The following is a 21,589-nucleotide window of genomic DNA, read 5'->3' on the forward strand; positions in this document are numbered from 1 at the left end:
GATTCTTAATAGAGTCCATAATGATTATTCAGGAGAGCAAATAGCTTGTTAGCAATAGCTAACATTTTTTGAGTGCAGGCTGTGTGCTAGGTGCACATTTTTAAGGTCTTTCTAAATGCCTGCCTTGTATTGTTGAATATAATCCTCAGACTAACACTGAGATACATGCTATGATTATCCCATTGTATGGATAGGGAAACTTGGGGGCAAAGCAGAGGTTAAGTAACTTGCAACAGTTGAGGTGATAAAGTGCCCACAGATAGCATGGTTCCTAAGTACTACCCTTTAGCATCCCTATGTACCCTTTCTTATACCCTCTGGAACTCTTGGTCAGTCTTCAGCTAAATCTGTAAACTCAGAGAACAGAGCCTGTTCTCTGAGTGCAGTCTTCATCTTCCTGATCTAGCTGAAACTTGGCCTGCCCTGCAGGCTTTTCAAATGGCTCATTTCTCATTCACTTTCCTTGTAACACTGACAGGAGGTGGGTGAATATCTCTACTGTTCCTCATTGCTGCTTCCAGGCCATTCTCTCTCCCTCCTCCCTAAAACCCTCCGACTTCAAACCTCACATTATATTCTACCAGCCACTGCCCCTCCTTGTTTTTGTCCTCTAATAACCCCCAGGTTGTTCCTTCTTATTTCCACATAGATAATCCTTGCAGTCTGGTCCTTCCATTCCTTGACCTCCTCTTCTCCAAGGTTCTTGTCTTCCACCCTACTTCAGCCACTCATTTCCATGGTTGTATTGTGGTAGGACCAGCATTACAACTCTTCATATTCTCAATCAGTGATCCCAGTCTCCCACTGCTGCCTGCTGTCTTCTAAACAGCTCCTTTGCTGTCCCACTCCAGCTCTCAGAACTCATTGATCCTGTCTCCTTTTCACTTTCTCGCTTCCTCTTTACTAACCTTAAATTTCTTGATCAGTGATTATAACCATTCCCTGGCACCTTCCCTCAATTCACTTTTCCCTTTTTATTTTCTTGGCTAAACCACACTGTGGTTTAACCCAATTCTCCACTTATTGTGTCTGCACCACAGCTGTACTTGGTTGAGGGAAAATACGCAGCCCTGTTGACTGATCTTATTTCAGTTCATGATCATTAACTTCTAGTAGGCTCTTGATGGCAGCAATCATACTGTGTTTCTATACTTGTTTCACGCCCCTGTTCTCCTAGGTAATAAGTCTTTCGTTTCTTCTCTCTCTCCAAACCTCCAACACCTCCTCCCCCATCCTCATTCCTGTCAGATAATCTTCCTCTCAATTTAACTAAGGAAACAGAAGTAACAGAAGAGAATTTCCTTAGGCTCCCACGCCATCTATCCTTCTTAATCTGCCTGTGAGTCCAGTTGTCCACCTGTACACTAGATCTCAACCCTTCATCCTTCCAGCAGTTACCTGTTCTTTATCCTGCATAATCTTTATTCTTCAACTGGATTATTTTTCTCAGCAAAGAAACATATCGTTGGCTCTCCATTCTTAAAAATAAAACTTTAAAAAAATCACTCTTCCCTCTCTAGCTACCACCCTTTCTCTCTCCATATCTTTATAGCAAAACCCCTTGAAAGAATTGTCCATATTCCTAGTTTCTCTTCTCTCTTGAGCCCATTCCAGTCAGACTTTTGCTCCCATATCTCACCAAAGCTACTTTGTGTATTGCTCACTCACATTCTTCAGAAGGAAGGAACAAAGGAAGGATTGAGGAATCAGGAAGAGAAATTACTGGAGGCAGAAATAAAATAAAGAAACACTTCTTGGAGGGAGGCAGAAATTGCACTGGAAGTTGAAAAACATGGTTACTATTTGGCCAGTACCAAGAAGGATGCGTTCTAGGTGGAAGAATGTCTCAAGAACTTGAAGGGGGATAAACTGGAACTGGCTGCTCTGGCTGTAGGAGAGGAGATAAAATAAAATTGGAAAGATAGTTGGGGAATGGGCTCCTGATGTGATCCAAGGATTTCAGCTAAAACTAGTTGTGTGAGGACATGTGCTGTGTCAAACACTGCAGAAGAGACTTCAACAATTCAGGGTGTCTGACTGAATAATAATCTGGAAAGTAAAGCAGCATAGGAGAGCTAACAGTTGTTGAGTGTCTCCTGTGAGCCCGGCCCTAAGTTTAAATGTCACCTCCTATTATTAACCCTTTAACATGGTTCTACTATTGTTATCCCCTCTTAGCGTTGAAGAGACCAAGGACTGGGGACATAGAGAAATAGTGACTGAGCAACAGATGGACGTAAGCTCAGACTCCAGTGAGTGTAGCTTCGTAGATGAGCTTTTCCCCTCCTTGATGCTGCCTCTCCCTTGCAAATCACTGGAATTGAAAATCTGTACCTTCCAAATCCTTCTAGCAGAACAGTCCCTCTACATCAAGTGATAAATGCATCGAATGAAGACAGTCCATAAATTCCTTAAATGCAGTTTTCTTTAAATAGTTCTAAATTAGTGTTAACTGTCTTTCAGTTTAAAACGTTAGTGTGATTCTGTTCATTTAAAAACTTCATCCAGGGACTTCACTGGTGGTCCAGTGGTTAAGAATCCTCCTTCCAATGCAGGGGATGCGGGTTCGATCCCTGGTTGGGGAACTAAGATCCCACATGCCACAGGGCAACTAAGCCCACGCACTGTAGAGCCCACGTGCCAAAACTACTGAGCCCGGCGCGCTGTGCAGCTCGCACCACAACTGGAGAGAAGTTTGCGTGGCACAATGAAAGATCCCATGTGCTGCAACTAAGATCCAATGCAGCCGAATAAATAAATAAATATTTTTAAAAAAAACTTCATCCAAAAAAGAAAAACCCTTTTGTTTCATAAATTTCTGTTGTTTAAGCCACCCAGTCTGTAGTATTTTGTTATGGCAGCCCTAGCTGACTAATATACCCAGGCTATATCAACTCTTCATGGGCGCTGGCAGGACAGCACAGGGCCTCATGCCTGTGACCAGGATCTGGGCTCATTTCTTTGTAGAAATGAGGGGATTTTCTCTCACAAACACATTTTAGTGATTCACGTTTCTGGATGGAAGAAGCACCAGTTAAAATTTAGAAGAGGAAATTCTGCTGGATAATCTGTTGTTACTTTGTACTGTTTCCGATTACTAACTAGTGACATCTGCTGGAGAACTGTGGCAAAATTAATTCCCTCAAATGAGGGGCTGTGCTGCTCTTTTAGTCTTCATCTTCAATAGGTCTTGACCATCTCATGACCTAAAAAGTGTAGGTCTTTTTTAAAAAATTTGTTTATTGATTGATTGATTTTTGGCTGGGTTGAGACTTTGCTGTGCGTGGGCTTTCTCTAGTTGTGGCGAGCGGGGTCTATTCTTTGTTGCCATGCGCGGGCTTATTGTGGTGACTTCTCTTGGTTGCAGAACACAGGCTCTAGGCGCGTGGGCTTCAGTAGTTGCGGCACACAGGCTCAGTAGTTGTGGTGCACGGGCTTAGTTGCTCCGTGGCATGTGAGATCTTCCTGGACCAGGGCTCGAACCCATGCCCGCTGCATTGGCAGGTGGATTCTTAAGCACTGCGCCACCAGGGAAGTCCGACATTCAGTGTAGGTCTTGAGGCTGCAAAGGGGATGACACAGACTCTGGGACTCCCCACACTGAGACAGGTTTCCTGATGTGTAGAACCATAAGGGGCAACAATCACATAGACACTTAAAAATGGATTTTTTATATAGAAAATGAGAAAAGTAATTCGGGATCGGTACCAGAAAGTAGAGAGGTTGAGGGTAAACAAAGGAAGAGGGAAAAGGGAGCTGAGTCTGATGTTCAAAAGAAAAGGGAAAAAATGAAAACCAGTTTAAAAAAATAAAGATATAATGTTTTTCACAAATAGAAACATTAAAAATTTTAATGCAAATAACTACTTTTGTTTAAATCATAGTGCTGTACCTTAAGACTTAAAAACTATAACATTTGTTGCCTCAGTTACATTGTCTAAAAATATAAAAATGAGCTAAGTTGCTAAAATACTTTCCTCCAAACTCAGAGGAAAAGCAAGCCTGGAAATAGGCTAGCTCAAGACTAAGTGTCATTATCAGTAAGATCCTGTCAGTCTCATCACTAAAGGCTTATTATTTTCAACTTCTTAAATGAATATTTTCATACATATGCAAAAGTAGAGACAGTTAGTATAATAATACTCATATATCCATCTGTCTCCAAAATGAGTTTTTTTTAAATGCGTATTTCTAAGAAGACATTTTGAAATCCTGGACCAAGGAGTAGCAGAGTAGGCTGAATAAAGGTCAAATATGAGAATATTTCTGAGGTAGAATCTGATGTATTCATTGGGTAAGAGGTGAAAGAAGGAAGCCATGGTGAGTTCCAAATTTCTGGTTTAGAAAGCTGGGTTGATAATGACAACATTAATCAAGAGTGCAAAGAACCAAGAGGTTTGCAGTTTAAAATACTATCTGGTTAGCTGCCCTCTGGCTGCTTCCTCAGCCCCAACCCAAATACCTATGCAGAACTGAAAAGAGGCAGCAATAACATCTAGGAACTCAGGAAGGTGTCTGCCTTAATCTTTAGGACAGATCTGAGATAAACTTGTTTCCTTGTGGAAACAGGAATGGCTTGGAGAAAGATAGAAAGAAAGTCATTATCTACATCCCATTATCACTTCCCTGGCTCAGCTACAAAAGCCTGCACCACCAGGGGCTGGGCAGCACTCTCTGCAGAACATTACCTGATACTGTTTTAGGGACTAGAATGGTGCCTATGCTCTTACTCCCTTCTCCCTGATTTTTCTCCATCTATTTAAGGATACTGGGTCCCTGTTAGACAGGCAGAGTGTTGATGGCATTACAGTACAGAAGGCGTGGTCCACACAAGTAGGCTGGGCAGGGAAGGGAGTCCTGTGTACAGGTCATGCTAGGAGTCACCATTTCTCAGGTATTCCATTAGGTCAGAGAATCAATGAGGAAGGGGAAGCTGGGATGCAAGCTAGACCAGGGCTGCAATGAGTAAATGTCTGTAAGAAATCAGGAGTTAAATTGAGAGTGGTATGTATCATCTTATCCCCTCTTTATAGATATGTAGAGATTTTTAGCCATCATACAAAAGAATTGAGCATAGGGTCAAGAAACTTTTATATTTCTTGCCTGCTAACAAATAAGAAATAAACCCTAACAAATAATACAAGGCTTATGAATGAATTTGGTAGATTAAGGCTGTAAGAGGAATGAAGATTAGAAAGGTCCACTACAAAATGCTCATAGAATGCAAAATATCATTGCCTTTATTTTGTTGCATTCTGGGCAACACCAGTGATCACATCTAGATCATTCCTGGCAAAACAGTTTTGTTAGTGAGTACACTAACTTTTTTATTCACTAGATAATTCATTGTGTCTACCATTGTAACACCTAAGGGTAAGATTTTAAAATCATGACTTGTACTGACATCTCCAATTCTAACCCTTCTTCTGTTCCATAATTTTATTCCCCTTTTCTCCAGTGAAAAACATCTGGCTGTATATTTGTTTACTCACAACTGTAGTACACAGAGGAGTTTTGGAATTACTGTACCACTGGAAATAGCAGTTCTTTTTTGTCATTGGAATATATCCCACTGAGGGTGGATGGTTACAGTACTATGTTCAGAAGCTACTTAAAATAATTCTCCTTTCCTTCTCTGTGGTTATGTTATCAACCTGATATGTGGTTAGGTTCATTTGTTTCTCTTTGTATTCAGTTTTAGGGTCCCTCCATCCTTATCAATTTAATTTTTTAAGTATATAAAACATTTTAACATGGCTTAACTGTCAAAACTATATAAAAGAATTTTCTTAGAGAAGTTTCATTCCCTTCCCTATCCCTTCTTTTTTGTTTCTGCCTACCTTCTAGGAAACAGTTTTACTACTGTCTGGTTTATCCTTCTCTTGTTTCCTTTTGAAAAAATAAATATGTTAAATTTTTTGTATATATATTCATATTTATGTATTTATCCCCTTCCTCCCCACCTTGTTTTTTGGCTGCATTGGGTCTTAGGTGCGGCACACAGGATCTTCCCCGAAGCATGCTGGATCTTTTGTTGAGGCACGTGGGCTCCTCTCTAGTTGTGGTGCTTGGGCTCTGGAGTGCACGGGCTCAGTGGTTGCAGCATGCAGGCTTAGTTGCCCCGCTTCATGTGGGATCTTGGTTCCCCAACCAGGGATCGAATCCGCTTCCCCTGCATTGGAAGGTGGATTCTTAACCACTGGACCACCAGGGAAGTCCCCCTTCCCCAATTCTTATCATGGAAGTCCTTCTTTATGGAAGGGACAGCATACTATGTAGTATATTCCTCACCTTGGTTTTTTTTGCCTTTTTTTCCCCTAGAACTCACTATTTATTAGCCTATGGGGATTTTCCTCGTTCTTTCTTATAGCTGTATGATTCAAATGGGTACTTATATCATTTATGATATTCTGCTATTATAAACAATTGTTCAGTTAATATTTTTTAAATCTTTGCTTTACAACAAAGACACGTCCTGTGGCCCGCTGGTGCAAACACAGGTTACCTGCAAAGAAAATCAAGTTGGTTTTAGATTTATATAATACTGTACCTAGAACAGAACCTGGCACATAGTATTTACTTTGTTTAAAATTCTTTTTGGGCTTCCCTAGTGGCGCAGTGGTTGAGGGTCCGCCTGCCGATGTGGGGGACACGGGCTCGTGCCCCGGTCCGGGAGGGCCCCGCGTGCCGCGGAGTGGCTGGGCCCGTGAACCATGGCCGCTGGGCCTGCGCGTCCGGAGCCTGTGCTCCGCAACGGGAGAGGCCATGGCGGTGAGAGGCCCGCTTACCACAAAAAAAAAAAAAAAAAAAAAAATTCTTACTTTTAAGTCATTCATGTACATAATGATGTTGAGATATTTTATTTCAACTTATTCTTTTCATAATTACTCCAATTCCATATCCATATGTTTATATTGCATATACTGTACTTTTTGGTTTTCCATCCCTGCTTCATAGCTCAGCAGAGATATTACTTCCTTGCTTGTCCTTGCTACTACCATAGAATTTAGTAGATAATATTTTTTATCATCTCTCTCCTGTTTGGACTACCAATCCCTAGAGAGCTGGCTTTTCATCACTAACAGAATGCCTGGCATTACTAGGGACTTAATATATTTGTTAATTGAAGGAAGGGATTACAAAAATCATTATAGCTTTAGAAAACAGTGAATAAAAAAAAATTGTGTCCACTTCCTATTTTCCAGTAAAACACACATCTGTTTTATTTATTTTTCTCTTTATTTTCTCTCCAAATTTAGTCTGTGCTGAGACCTATAACCCTGATGAGGAAGAGGAGGATACTGATCCAAGGGTAAGAACTGCAGCAAAGGTATTAGGTAGAATAATTTTAGTCCCCACTCACTCCCCTCCTCCTCTACATACCAAATCTAATCATGCTGACATTTAAAATAAATACAAATTAAAATCTCAGCAAGATGCCATCTTTTAACTAACAGATTGACAATTATTAAGAAGAATGAAAGCAAGATTGGTTGAGGATATGGTAAGGAGGGATGCCTAGCTGTAGCTGTCAGAGCTTTATACTTAGTCAAGCCAGCTGACTCAGCAGTTACGTGAAGGAGAATTCATCCCTAACAAACAGTTGGGTCCTTTCTAAGGAGATTATTGCAGTATTGTAAAATTGAAAAATGGAAGCAACATAAATGAACCAAAATAGGGGATGCCAAGGGCTAAATTAAGGTACATTCAAGTCAAGAGAATCTGCAGCAATTGGAAATGATGGTACAGGACTGGGCTTAATGACATGGAATGATGTATATTTGAGGTACATTTTATTGAGCATTTTATAAAATAAAAAATAATTTAAAAATATCTATCCGTCTGTCTACCTATTTACTTATTTACTTGTTTGTGCAAAGATTTATACCTGGAAGGATATATCCCAGATATTAACAGTAGTTGTTGTAGGACTATGGTTGATATTTGGGTGCTTTTTTAAAAACTCAGGTTTTTAAATTCTTGTACCGTTAACAAATTACTTTTATAAAAGCAAATTTGAACCATCTTTTTTAAAAGATTGATGTTATAAAAGAAGCTTTAATGATCTTTCAAGTGTGCCTTAAAATGAGTAGACTATGAAAGATTCTGAAGTATTCTAATAATAAAATGCTACCATTGTGTGAATATAATAGACATGTAGGTTTTTGAATTTTTTATTTTAGATATTGTAAAATTTTGATGAGTTTAAAAAGTTAAAACTTTTTTTACTAACTTTTTAATATCACAAATTTAAATTACTTAACACTTTTGGCATCTGTTATTTCTGGTCAGTTTAAGCAATGTACTTTTTTTAGGGTGAAGACAATACTTAGGAAGGAGCTTGATGGGCCTCTCAATTATAACAGCGATACTAGGCAATAATTATTTTTTTTAGTTCAGTAAACATTTATTAAATATCTGTAGTATTAGTAATAGGAGTAATAGTTTTTGAGCACCTACTAAATGCCAGGTTCTGTTTTAAACACTGCCTGTATTAGCTCATTTAATCCTTATGACAATTCTAATTTTGTAGATATCACTAATACTACTAGTAATACTAAGCTGTTGAGGTTTGAACTCTAGCTTGTATAGCAGTTGTTTAGTTGCCATCTCCACTTACATTTCAATAGACAACTCATACTGAGCTCCTGACTATTTCCGTTTAGACATTCTTTTTCACCCACAATCTTCTCCAGCTCACTTCTTGGCAGTTCCAAACTTCCTGTTGCTCAGGTCCAAAATTTTAGGGTCACCCTCAGCTCCTCTCATTTTTTCATACCCACATTCAAATTTTCAGCAAATCTGATAGGCTCAGTCTTCAAAACATATTTAAAATTCCAGTACTTCTCAACACCTTCATGGCTACCACCTTGGTCCTAATCACCACCGTTTAGCACTAGGATAATCACAGTAGCTTTCTGGCTTTCACTGTTGCCTCCCTCAAGGCTGTTCTTCACTCAGGAGCCAGCATGAGCCTTTAAAAACATTAGATCTCTTTCCTTCCTCTGTCAGAACCCTCAGACTGCCCCTATGTCACTAGAGAAAAGTTCCAGATCTGTGATCTACAATGCCCTCCACCTAACCCCCAAACCTGGTCTCTTCCTGATCTTTTCTCCTCGCTCTGCATCAGTCACATCTGTCTCCTGGTTTTTCTCAAACATGCTATTAACCAACCATAAGACCTTGTTTTCACTTGCTGTTCCTTCTGCTTGAGGTGCTCTTAGAGATGTCAACGTTACTCACTCCCTCAGGTTGTCCTCAGTTCCTTGGGATCTTTACAAATGTCACCTTCTCAGGCCTCATCTGGACGCACACACGCACATGCACACTCATACACGCACCCTTCCCTACCTTATTTTCTCCTTAGCCTTGTCACTCTAAGATACTTTATGTATTTATTGAATGTGAAAGCAGGTGTTTTTGTCTTGTGTTCACTGCTATGTCCCCAGAGCTGAGACGGTGCCTGGCACCTAGTCGATGCTTAATATTTGTTGAATGAACGATATGTTACCTTCTGCTTTTCGGATGGGGACTCTGAGGCTTCCAGTGCATAGCTGACTTGCTGCCAGCCACACAGCCAGTGGGTGGTCCAGGGTGGGTACTCTTCACCCCTATCATATTTCCTGTCCACGATCAGGGTACTGCTTGGTATTTGTATAGAGTTAAAATTATAGTAAACATGCTCTTAATTTTTCCCATTTTTAGGATAAAGAAATATACCAATTTGTAAGTTAAGTAATATTTTTAAATAGAATAAAAAAATTTTCCTGGTTTTATTTGGATTGGCAGGTGATTCATCCTAAAACTGATCAACAGAGGTGCAGACTTCAGGAAGCTTGCAAAGATATTCTTCTTTTCAAAAATCTTGATCAGGTAACATTGATTTTTAAAATATTTTTGGCTTTTAGCTTTTGTCCTATTCATCATTTAAACAGTTTTTAGCATCTTAGCCACAGTCATATGAGGCATTAAAACCTTAGCTTCTTCTTACTTGCAAATGTTTGCATTGTGTTGAGCACTGTAATCCATAATGAGCTTTTCAGATGACTTTTAGTATTTCTCTGAACTGCTTTGGTACTTCCTCCAAGGCAATACCATTTGAGGACCATGCAGTTGGGTCATATTAAAAGGAAATGCTCAGGTTTGCATGACCCTGGCTTAGTTTGGAGGGTCTTTATTTATGCTGAAGAGTAATTTCTCCAAAGATGCCAGTGTGGCGTCCTCTCTACCGGTAGCGGTTAACCCACTGGAAGTGTGTGACTGCTTCTCACTCCTTTGGTGTAAGGCACCTCTTATTATTTCTCAGTGAAGACCTCAGGCATGGGGCACACACAGAGTGGTGTTTGTCTTTAGGGCCCCAGCACAGGATCTGTGCCTGTGCCTGTCTTCCCTCTCTTGGTGGAGATGGAAAACAGGGCTACCTCCTGAGGACAGAGATGCTTCAGATTTCCTGTTCCTTCTGTACTTTGACGGCCACATGCTGAAGCCACATGAATGGCTGAGGTGCTGGGCCTGCTGGGGAATCCCAGAATGTGCAGAGACAGGAAGGATAGGAAATAGAATTCTCCTACTACCCAGCTCCTGCAAATATGTCTTCTGAAGATATCCCCACAGCCTTCTGGGAATCTGGCTGGTCAAACATGAGTTTATGTTGTATCAGTCAAGGGAATCAACTATCCCTGGTGTCTGTAAACCAGACTGTTTGGTAGCTGTGTGGTTATAGGAATAGCGAGAACTTTAATCAGAATTTTATTAGTCTGAGATTGAATAAAACAAGGACCATGAGTTCAAGGAAAGGCTGGTTGTAAGAAATAATAGTCTGTATCAACTGTTTTCCCTGGAAGACTCATCTGTATCAATGGAAAGCATACTTGCTTCTTTATCTACTGTGAATAAAACCCCTTGTAAATTTTATACTATCATATGTTCTAAAGAAGTTGCTGTGTCAGTCTAGTATTCAGATTTTTCTTAGTGCTGGAGAACATCATTTTACCATTTCAGTCTTGAAAAATGATAACTGAATTTTCAGATTTAATTATATTTTTCTAACATTTTATCATGAAAATATTCAAATACAACAAAGTGGAAAGGATTTTACAGAACATGTATTTATCCACTGCCTTGATTCTAACATTAACATTTTACTGTGCTTGTCACATGATATACCGTCTACCCTCAACCAAGGGGTTGGCAAACTTTTGCTTAAAGAACCAGATACTAAATATTTCTGTCACAACTACTCACCTTCATTATTGTAGCAGGAAAGCAACCATAGACAATGCATAAATGAAAGGGTATGGCTGTGTTCCAGTAAAACATTACTTACAAAAACAGTCAACTGTTTGCTGGCCCCTGCATTAACCCATCTTATTTTTGAGGATAATTTCAGAGTAAATTGGAGATCTCAGTATATTTCCCTTAAATACTTTGGCATGCATATCATGATAGTTCAATATTTGTTTATAGCTTTTTAATGTAAAGTTTGCATATAATGAAATGCATGCATGAGTTTTAAGTGTACTTAGGTTTGACAAATGCATACACTTAGGTAATCCAAACCCCTATCAAGATGTAGAATGTTGCCACCACCCCAAAAAGTTTCCTTATGCCCCTTCATGATCAATTCTTGCTCGCCTCCCCCCAGAGACAACTTCTATTTTGATTTGTTCTACCATAAATTAATTTTGCCTTCTAGAATTTCATATAAGTGGAATCATACAATATATACTCTGTTGTGAGAGATTCTTTTCACTCAGCACAATATTTTTGAGACTCTTTCTTATTCAACATTCCATTTCCTTTTTTCACTTTTTATTTTGAACTAGTTTTAGACTCATAAAAGAAGTTGTAAAAATAGTAGAGTTCCCATATACCCCTCATCCAGCTTCCGCCAATATTAGCATATTACATAACCATAGTACAATTAGGGGAAGGGTAAGCTGTGACAAAGCGAGAGAGTGGCATGGACATATATACACTACCAATCGTAAAATAGATAGCTAGTGGGAGGCAGCCGCATAGCACAGGGAGATCAGCTTGGTGCTTTGTGACCACCTAGAGGGGTGGGATAGGGAGGGTGGGAGGGAGGGAGATGCAAGAGGGAAGAGATAGGAACATATGTATATGTATAACTCATTCACTTTGTTATAAAGCAGAAACTAACACACCATTGTAAAGCAATTATACTCCAATAAAGATGTAAAAAAAAACCAAAACAAAACCAGGAAAATGACATTGTTACAATACCATTAGTTAAACTAAAAACCTTGTTCAAATTTCATCAGTTTTCTCACTAATTTTTTTTTCCTAGTTAATAATCCAGTCCAGAAACCCACATTGCACTTAGCTGTTATTTCTCCTTAGTCTCCTCCAATTTGCGGTAGTTTTCAGTTCTTTCTAGTATTTCATGATCTTGACACTTTGAAGAGTACTGGTTAATTACATTATAGAATATACCTCAATTTGAGTTTGTCTGATATTTCCTCATGATTGAAATGCGGTTATACATCTTTGGCCAGACTACACAGAAATTCTGTTGTGTCCTTCTCAGAGCATCATATCAAGGGATCCATGATGTCAGTGTGTCATTGTTTTGATGATGTTCGTTCATTCCCTTTTATTGCTGAGAAGTATTCCATTATATGAAAATACCAGTTTGTTTATCCATTTTTCTGACAATGGATACCTGGTCTATTTCTTGCTTTTAGCTCTTATGAATAATGCTCTGGACATTTTATACAAGTCTTTTTGCGAACTTTTTTTTTCATTTCTCTTCAGTAAAATACCTGAGGGCAAAATTGCTGAGTCATAGGATAGGTATATGTTTGATATTGTAAAAATCTACCAGATGGTTTTCAAAGTGGTTATACCATTTTGCATTCCTTCCAACAATATGTGACATTTCCAATTGTTCTGTATCCTTAACCAACATTTGATATTATCTGTCTTTTCAAATTTTAACCATTCCAGTGAGTGTATTTGTTTCTATTTTTTAAAAATTTACTTCCCAAACCTTTGTTTTTAAATTTTCAAATTTACAGAAAAGTCAAAGAATAGTACCATGAACATTCTTATATTCTTGACCTAGATTGACCAGTTGTTAACATTTTGCCACATTTACACTGTTTCTTGTGTGTATATGTAGGCACATGTATGAGTATGTATGAACTGCTTTTAAGATTTTCCCTGTAAAGTTTTCTAGGGCTTTTTTGTTTTGTTTTCCAGTCCTGAGTCACACGTTGCTTTTGGTTGTCATGGTATGATTCTAGTCCCCTGTAACCCAGATTGCTTCCCCCATGCCTTATTCTATATCATGACACTGATGTTTCTGAAGAGTCCAGGCCAGAAAAAGAAGAGTTACTCAAAACATGAGGCTGCCAATGGACAGCCCACAGGCCAGATACAGCCAGGTATAGATGTGTATGTTTGGTCTGTATTGTATGTGAAAACTTTAATTTGTTACTTGTATTTAAACATGAGATTTCTGGCAACACTGAGCTCACATTCCACATTAACGTGGATGACACATGAGTAGCAAGCCTTCCTTTTTAGTATTTGTCAACTTTTACAGTATTCAGCACACCTGGAACTATGGAACTAAAGAGGTGCTTTTTGGTGATAATGTTATTTTAGATAGAACAGTCACACTGACAGAACACTAAATCACATGGAATTATGCAGCAATAAAATTATTTCCTTGTCAGATCTTCAATCCACATTCCTCCAAAGACAAAGTCTTTCTCTGAGTTGAAACTGGTATTTAGTGCTCCGTAACAGTCACTGATTTCCCTTACAGAGGGATGCCGGCCCTAGACTGAGATCACTGTTTTGTTAGAATTTAATAGCATTGTTTTGTTTTCATTATACTTACTGGTACAGTTAGTTACCTTCTGGTTATGGCAGGTAATATTGGTAAGTAACTAATTGTATATGTTGTGTATAAATGATTGTAGCAGTATTACATGTCTGGTAATAGATCTCGTTTATTGAGTACCTGTTATGTGACATATACTTTCCTTAGATTTTTCTCCTTTAGTCATAAAAGTTGATGAGCTAGAAACTATTTATTAAACCCTTTTTTGCATATGAAGAAACTGAGTCTCAGAGAGGTAAAGTGATGTGCTTGGCTAGTCAGAGTAGTAGTTGTGCTGTTCCATGAGATAACCTGTGAGGCCATCTCAGCCTTTTAGCCTTGATAATCCTGTTAATATCAACACCTGGAGGAAGGTGGCATCACATGGCTTTATACCTGACATAGTAGAGCCATCAAGGCAGGTGACAGTCTTGTGGGTGCGGCTGGGAGAATAGGCACCATGATTTAGATACCTGTTTTTGCGTAAATTATAGAATGTATTTTCAAAACAATGCTGCCTCAGAAAACTTGGCAACTGTGCTGTATATGTGGAGATGCAAAGCTGAATGGCCACAGGAAAGCATTTGTTTCAGACAGCCCTTAGGTTTCTGCTTGAACGTGGGGAATAGTCTGATGTGGGGACTTCTACCATCTACCATGTAGTCACCAACTAAGATAAGCAGAGTTTTTTTTCCCCCCACAAGTGTAGAAGCCATCTTTTCTCGTTGTGTATTCCCTGCAGGAACAGCTTTCTCAAGTCCTCGATGCCATGTTTGAAAGGACAGTCAAAGTTGATGAGCACGTCATTGACCAAGGAGATGATGGGGACAACTTTTATGTCATTGAACGGTAGGAGATGGAGTTTTGCAGTTGCACGGCTGTACTTAATAAGATCCATAATTCAGGGCAAGTGCTTTACCCTATGCTTTGTTCAGCCCAAACAGGACTTAGGGCCACGTAAACAAGCTTCTCAAAGCTTGCCCCTCTCTGTCCACAGCCTGCCTTTCTCTATCTACTGCTGCCCTGAGTCCTCAGTACAACCCATACTTGGGTTGCCACTATCTACAATTAGGTGAAATGTGCAAGCTATGCTTTATAAACATGTTATTTGCAAGTGTTCAAGTGAATTGATTTTGTAAAGAATAACCGTAACACTTTATTGTCATCTGGATCATTCAATCCTAGCCTAATTTTACACATGAGTATACTGCCTCAACCTCCATACCTCTGGCCCCTTCTGGCTCTGTTCCAGGTATAAATCATGTTGGGAGACATGAAATATTTGGGTTTGACCTGTTCGCCCTGGTGTGTCCTAACCTCTTGAGCTATTAGTATCACCTGGAGGACTCCTTCTGACCCCTCCTCAGTCCTGAAAGGAACACCCTCACCAGAGTTTAAGATCAATAAGATGTTGCTTCACCCAATGTCTTCCATTAATTATTTTTCATTTTTTCTTTTGAAATAATTTCAGAGTTATAGAAACGTTACACAAATAGTACAAAAAATTCTTATAAACCTGGGTTCCCCAGATTTATGTTTTACCACATTAACTTTATTGTTTGAAAGTAAGTTGCAGGTATAAGCCCTTTTACCTCTGAATACTTCAGTGTATGTTTCCTAAAAATAGAATATTCTCTTACATAAGCAGAGATCAATTGTAAAAATTAGATATTAACATTTTATACAGTACTCTCATCTACTCTGCAGACCTTATTCATTTTTTTCCAATTGCTTTCCTGATTTTTAAGATTTTTAAGGGTCTTTTCATTTTGATCAAGTACCTATACTAGATTCAGCTGGTCCCCTGTCTCGTCGAGCCTTTTGCTCATTCAGGAAAGTGTTCAAGAATGTACTACTTGGACTTCCCTGGTGGCGCAGTGGTTAAGAATCTGCCCGCAAATGCAGGGGACACAGGTTCGAGCCCTGGTCCAGGAAGATCCCACATGCCGCAGAGCACCTAAGCCCGACTTAGCACCACAACTACTGAGCCTGCGCTGTAGAGCCCGCGAGCCACAACTACTGAGCCCACGCACCACAACTACTGAAGCCTGCGCGCCTAGAGCCTGCGCTCTGCAACAACAGAAGCCACCGCAATGAGAAGCCTGCGCACCTCAACGAAGAGTAGCTCCTGCTCGCCGCAACTAGAGAAAGCCCGCGTGCAGCAAAGAAGACCCAATGCAGCCAAAAATAAATAAGTAATTAATTAATTAAAAAAAAATAAACGTTAAAAAAAAAAGAACGTACTCCTTGGGTAACCTTTTGGCCCTTGATACTTTGACAGATGATTACAGTTAGGGTTAGGAAAGAAATGTTTTATTTAAAGAGTAAAGATGATACAAATAATGTCTTCTTAAAGACTGTTTTATCTATTATGCTCATGCTTCCTTCATAGAATTCTGTAAGTAGTGACAGAATAATTTTTTTAAGTTATATCACCACTTCCAACAGCCACCTTTCCCCCTTGCTCTGCCGTGTGCTCCCTCACCAAGACAGGAATCCCAGTAGGTACCTGCAGTCTGGGAAATAAGCATTTACCTGCACATATCCATAGCTTATAGGTTGAAATGCCTGTCTACAAAGGGAATGATTTGTTATTACACATGTAAATGAGAGGTATTATCTTTTGCATGCACTGAAAGTGGTTGTTAATTAATTATTAAAAAGATATTGTTCCTGACCTCAAAAAACTCATTTTCTAGTTGGAGAGACTAGAAATAGATAACTATTACATAATTAAATAGATAATTATTACATAATTTGATGATAACAACAGTGAGAAAAATATGTCCCATTATTTGGAAGAGGACCGAAGTGAGAGAGGTTAGGAAAGACTCTGTTTTGTGGCTTCCTGAAATTATTTGTGTTCCCAAAATTAAGTTGCTAGCGTCTCCTGGAAGAGAGACTAAAAACACGTAAGTGAATTTACCCTGAGTTCCATTTATTCCACTCATGTCCTTGTTACTTTTGCCTTGTCCACCAGGTCAAACACAGTTCAGCTTACCTATTCAGTGGTGAGCTCCCTTGAGAGCAGGGTTGGTACTGTGTACCTGATATTTGAGTGATTGGCTTTATTCTTTGCTTCTTGTGTAACGTATGATACCTAATGATTTTTATCAGACAAGTGGAGGCTCTTTGTAGGAAACTTAGGGGAAAAAAAAAAAAAACAACCAGGAAAGAAAGTAATTTAGCCCTAATTTCATCCCCAGAGTATATTCTTCCTTTCTTTTTTTTTTTTTTCCTATGCTTTACTGTTAGGTCAGATCCATTACCCCAAATTTGGTTCAGATATTGAGACTGATCATACCACACACACAGCTAAGAGTGTATGAAAAGATTTATCACTCACATAATGAGGCTTTTAAGGGAGAACAGGCCAGGTTCCCAAGAGGTCCAAAAATGACTTAAGACAGCAGGGAGGGGTGACTGGCTTGGCGTTTCACGGTGGTTAGAGGGTGGGGCTGAGGTCAGAGTACTCTTATATATGAGCAGGCTCTAGTTTTGTTTGAATATCCCATCAGTGCCAAATAAGGGAGCACCCAGGTTTTCTTCTCAGCTTTCCCAGATGTGAGACAGAAGAGGAAGAAGGATTGGGAGTGGTAGGGCTTGAAAGCTGTTAACAAACATGTAAAATGTAGTCAACTCTTTATTACATTTATATGTATACTTTTTATGTTAGGTCATATACATTAACTTGATTTTTAAAATCTATTTGAAGTAGTTTGCCATGGGATACAATATTATTCTATGTCATGATTTATATTGACTGCATAATATGAATATAGACATATATTTGACCTATCCCCTATTGTTAGCAGATTAAATTGTGGTTTTTGGTTTTTGTTCTTATAAATATTACCTGGTGAGCATCCCTGCAATTAAATATTTTCCAATATCTTTGATTATCTCCTTCAGAGTGCCTAGAAATGGAATTGCTGTGTCAAAGGGTCTCTTTAGGAATTTGTTATGTTGTTAATTATCTTTCAGAAACTTTAAAACATTTACACTTGCTTCAGTGGTGTATTGAGAGTGACTGTTTCTCCAAATGTTTGTCCATTCTGAATATTTTTCTTTAGTAGTCATTAACAATCAATAGATAGAGAATTGTATCATTTTTTTCTTTATTTTAATCAGTTCTACATCCTAGTTTTCAACAAACTACAAAAGAAAACCCATACAATCATTTCGATACCTGCAGGAAAAGCATTTGACAAAATTCAACACCTTTCCATGATAAAAACTCTCAACAAACTAGGAATAGAAGGGACTTTTCTCCAACCTGATTAAAGGCATTTATAAAAAAAAAAACCTATAGCTAACCTTATACTTAACGGTGAAAGATTGAATGTTTTCCCTTTAAGATGGAGAACCAGACAAGCAAAGCATGTCTCCTCTCACCACTTCAGTGCAGTATTATACTGTAGGTCCTAACCAACGCAATAAAGCAAAGAAAAAAGAAGGAAAAGAAAAAGATGGAGTGAGGGGAGAAGGACTGACGGGAGGGAAGAAGGGCATACAGATTGGAAAGGAAGAAATAAAGCTGCTTTGTCTTTGTTTGCAGATGACATGATCCTCTAGAAAATGCCAAGTTCACTCATTAAAATTAATAAATGAGTTTAGCAAGGTCACAGAATACAAAGTCAAAATGCAAAAATCTATTATATTTCTATATACTAGCAAAAATCTGTTGGAATTCCCCAATAACAACAACCTTCTATTCATGTACACCTGCCCATTATAAGTAAAATTGTTTCTTGTTATATTTCCAGGGGAACCTATGATATTTTAGTAACAAAAGATAATCAAACCCGCTGTGTTGGTCAGTATGACAACCATGGCAGTTTTGGAGAACTAGCTCTGATGTACAACACCCCGAGAGCTGCTACCATTGTCGCCACTTCAGAAGGCTCCCTTTGGGGACTGGTGAGTTAGAGAAATGGTTCTCCTTGCATAGCATGGTATTAATGCCCCTTACTTCTGAGTCTCTGTCCTTGGGCTGTTGGTTCACACTATATTTAATAGCCAATTATCTGAAAGACATTGTGGAAGGTTTTGTACCAGTGTGTTTTTCCATTTCTCTGAAGTGATTTATCAACAAACCATTTATTCCAAATTACATAGAAAAGACTGGGTCTTGTGACCTTGCAGTGTGTCAGCTCTTACTACATTTTCCATTTATGTTTTTATCAGACAAGTAGAGAGAGGGGGGATAACTCTGTACAAGAGACAGCCTAGAAAAATAAGTGTCATTGAAAGCTCTGCCAACCATGTTTTCCATCTCTATCTATCCTAGGACTAACTTTCCTGTGTGTTTGGCCATCTATTTATTCATTGGTCCATGCCAATATTCAATAGATTTAGATGACTAGAAAGGCTGATAGCCATATTCTGGGAAATAGAACTTTCCTAGAATGTCTTAGGCACAGTACTGCTATGATCCTATCCTCTATTATACATGACCCACCTTGCTTCCTTCATTATCAAGCCTTCAAAATATATAATTCTCTTCCTTCTTAAACAAAACAATCATCCTCTTGTACAGATTCCAAATTTCACTTTTAAAATGTTCACATCTATGATAATTTGTTTCCATTTACCCTACAAGCAGAATTAAATATATACCTTGGAATTATCAATATATTTCCTCAAATAAAATCACATTTTAAAGACATACTAGAGCACTTTATTGTGCTATACTAATGTAGAATTAAGAATGCCCCTGAGGCAGGACAGGAATAAAGACGAAGACGTAGAGAATGGACTTGAGGATACCGGGAGGGGGAAGGGTAAGCTGAGACGAAGTGAGAGAATGGCATGGACTTATATATACTACTAAATGTAAAATAGATAGCTAGTGGGAAGCAGCTGCATAGCACAGGGAGATCAGCTCAGTGCTTTGTGACCACCTAGAGGGGTGGAATACGGAGGGTGGGAGCGAGACACAAGAGGGAGGAGATATGGGGATATATGTATATGTACAGCTGATTCACTTTGTTATAAAGCAGAAACTAACATACCATTTTTTTTTTTTTTTTTTTTTTTGCGGTACGCGGGCCTCTCACTGTTGTGGCCTCTCCCGTTGCGGAGCACAGACTTCGGACACACAGGCTCAGCGGCCATGGAGGACCGGGGCACGAACCCGTGTCCCCTGCATCGGCAGGCAGACTCTCAACCACTGCGCCACCAGGGAAGCCCCTAACACACCATTTTAAAGCAATTATACTCCAATAAAGATGTTAAAAAAAAAAAAGAATGCCCGTGAGAGAGACTTCCCTGGCGGCCCAGTGGTTAAGACTCCTCACTTCTAGAACAGGAGAGTTAGGTTCAGTCCCTGATCGGGGAACTAGGATCCCACATGTGGTGCGGCCCACAAAAAAAAAAAAAAAAAAAAAAAAGATTGCCCCTGAGAGATGAGAGATACATTGGTTTAAGAATACATCACACACTTGGGAAGCTTAAAATACTCAAGGTAGATCAATAAATAATGGGGGAAAATAAAATCAGTTTTAAAATACATTAATGCCAACTTCTGGTCCAGGCCAAGATGGAATAGCCCCATTCCTCACTAATCTTCCCTCTTAAAACTAGAAAACTCTGGATATCTTACTACAAACAAACATAGGAGACCCTGAAAGATGGAAAGGAGAAGGTGGACTGGCTAGGAACTAGGGATTTCAGGAATTAAGGAAGGACATAACAGTGAGTTCGCCAGGTTTTCTTATTAATTCCCATATATCCCAGATAGGGTGCTGGAAAAACCTACAACCCAGATCCACCAACAGGTACACATAAAAACAGCCCCAAGAAAAGTCTGCTCCCTTTAGCCAAAGGACAAGGAAAAGCACAGCTTGGCAGAATAGAAAACCTTTTATGATAATGCCACCCTATTCCTGCCAAATACCAAAGGAAAAACTGCTTCTACCTCCCCACACTGTCACTGGGGCCAGCAGGAAACTGGACTTAACAACCTCATCCAGCAGCAAAGAGGCAAAATGAGGTGATGTGTGGTGTTAATAGTTGGCAATCCACTTCCCCTGCCAGAGTAGTGTCAGTAGAGTCCAGAGGGGAGCTGAACATGGACTCCCACACGTACAGGCACCCTATATATATAGAGAGGGTGACTGCCTGCAAAAAAAGAAAAAATTGGATACAGTTTTACAACATAATACCCAAAATGCCCAGGATACAATAGAAAATCACTTGTTAGACCAAGAACAAAGAAATTCTCAATCTGAATTAGAAAAGGCAATCGAAAGATGTCAATACCGGGCTTCCCTGGTGGCGCAGTGGTTGAGAGTCTGCCTGCCGATGCAGGGGACACGGGTTCGTGCCCCGGTCCGGGATGATCCCACATGCCGCGGAGCGGCTGGGCCCGTGAGCCATGGCCGCTGAGACTGCGCGTCCAGAGCCTGTGCTCCGCAACGGGAGAGGCCACAACAGTGAGAGGCCTGCATACCGCAAAAAAAAAAAAAAAAAAAAGATGTCAATACCAAGATGATACAGATACTGGAATTAGCTGACAATGATTTTAAAGCAGCCATCATAAAAATCCTTCAACAAGCAATTATGAACACACTAGAAACAAAGGGGAAAAAATAGGAGGTCTCAGTGGAGAAATAGAAGACAGAAAGAAGATCCAAATGGAAATTTTAGAACTGGAAAATACAATAACCAAAATAAAAACTCACTGGATGGGCTCAATAGCAGAATGAATATAAGGGAGGAAAGAATCAGTGAACT

General features: G+C 39.3%; 1 protein-coding gene across 1 annotated transcript in view; it reads left to right on the forward strand.

The window, feature by feature from the left end:
- The window catches only part of PRKAR2A (protein kinase cAMP-dependent type II regulatory subunit alpha), a 77,182-nt gene that overhangs the window by 39,968 nt on the left and 15,625 nt on the right, over positions 1–21,589 (forward strand). Inside the window, exons 3-6 of the mRNA XM_030867024.2 lie at positions 7,260–7,312; positions 9,790–9,873; positions 14,595–14,701; positions 18,619–18,772. Coding sequence (XP_030722884.1) covers positions 7,260–7,312; positions 9,790–9,873; positions 14,595–14,701; positions 18,619–18,772 — 398 coding nt within the window. The remainder of the gene's footprint in view (positions 1–7,259; positions 7,313–9,789; positions 9,874–14,594; positions 14,702–18,618; positions 18,773–21,589) is intronic.

Source organism: Globicephala melas, chromosome 11 (genome assembly GCF_963455315.2).
Source record: "Globicephala melas chromosome 11, mGloMel1.2, whole genome shotgun sequence".
Taxonomy (NCBI): domain Eukaryota; kingdom Metazoa; phylum Chordata; class Mammalia; order Artiodactyla; family Delphinidae; genus Globicephala; species Globicephala melas.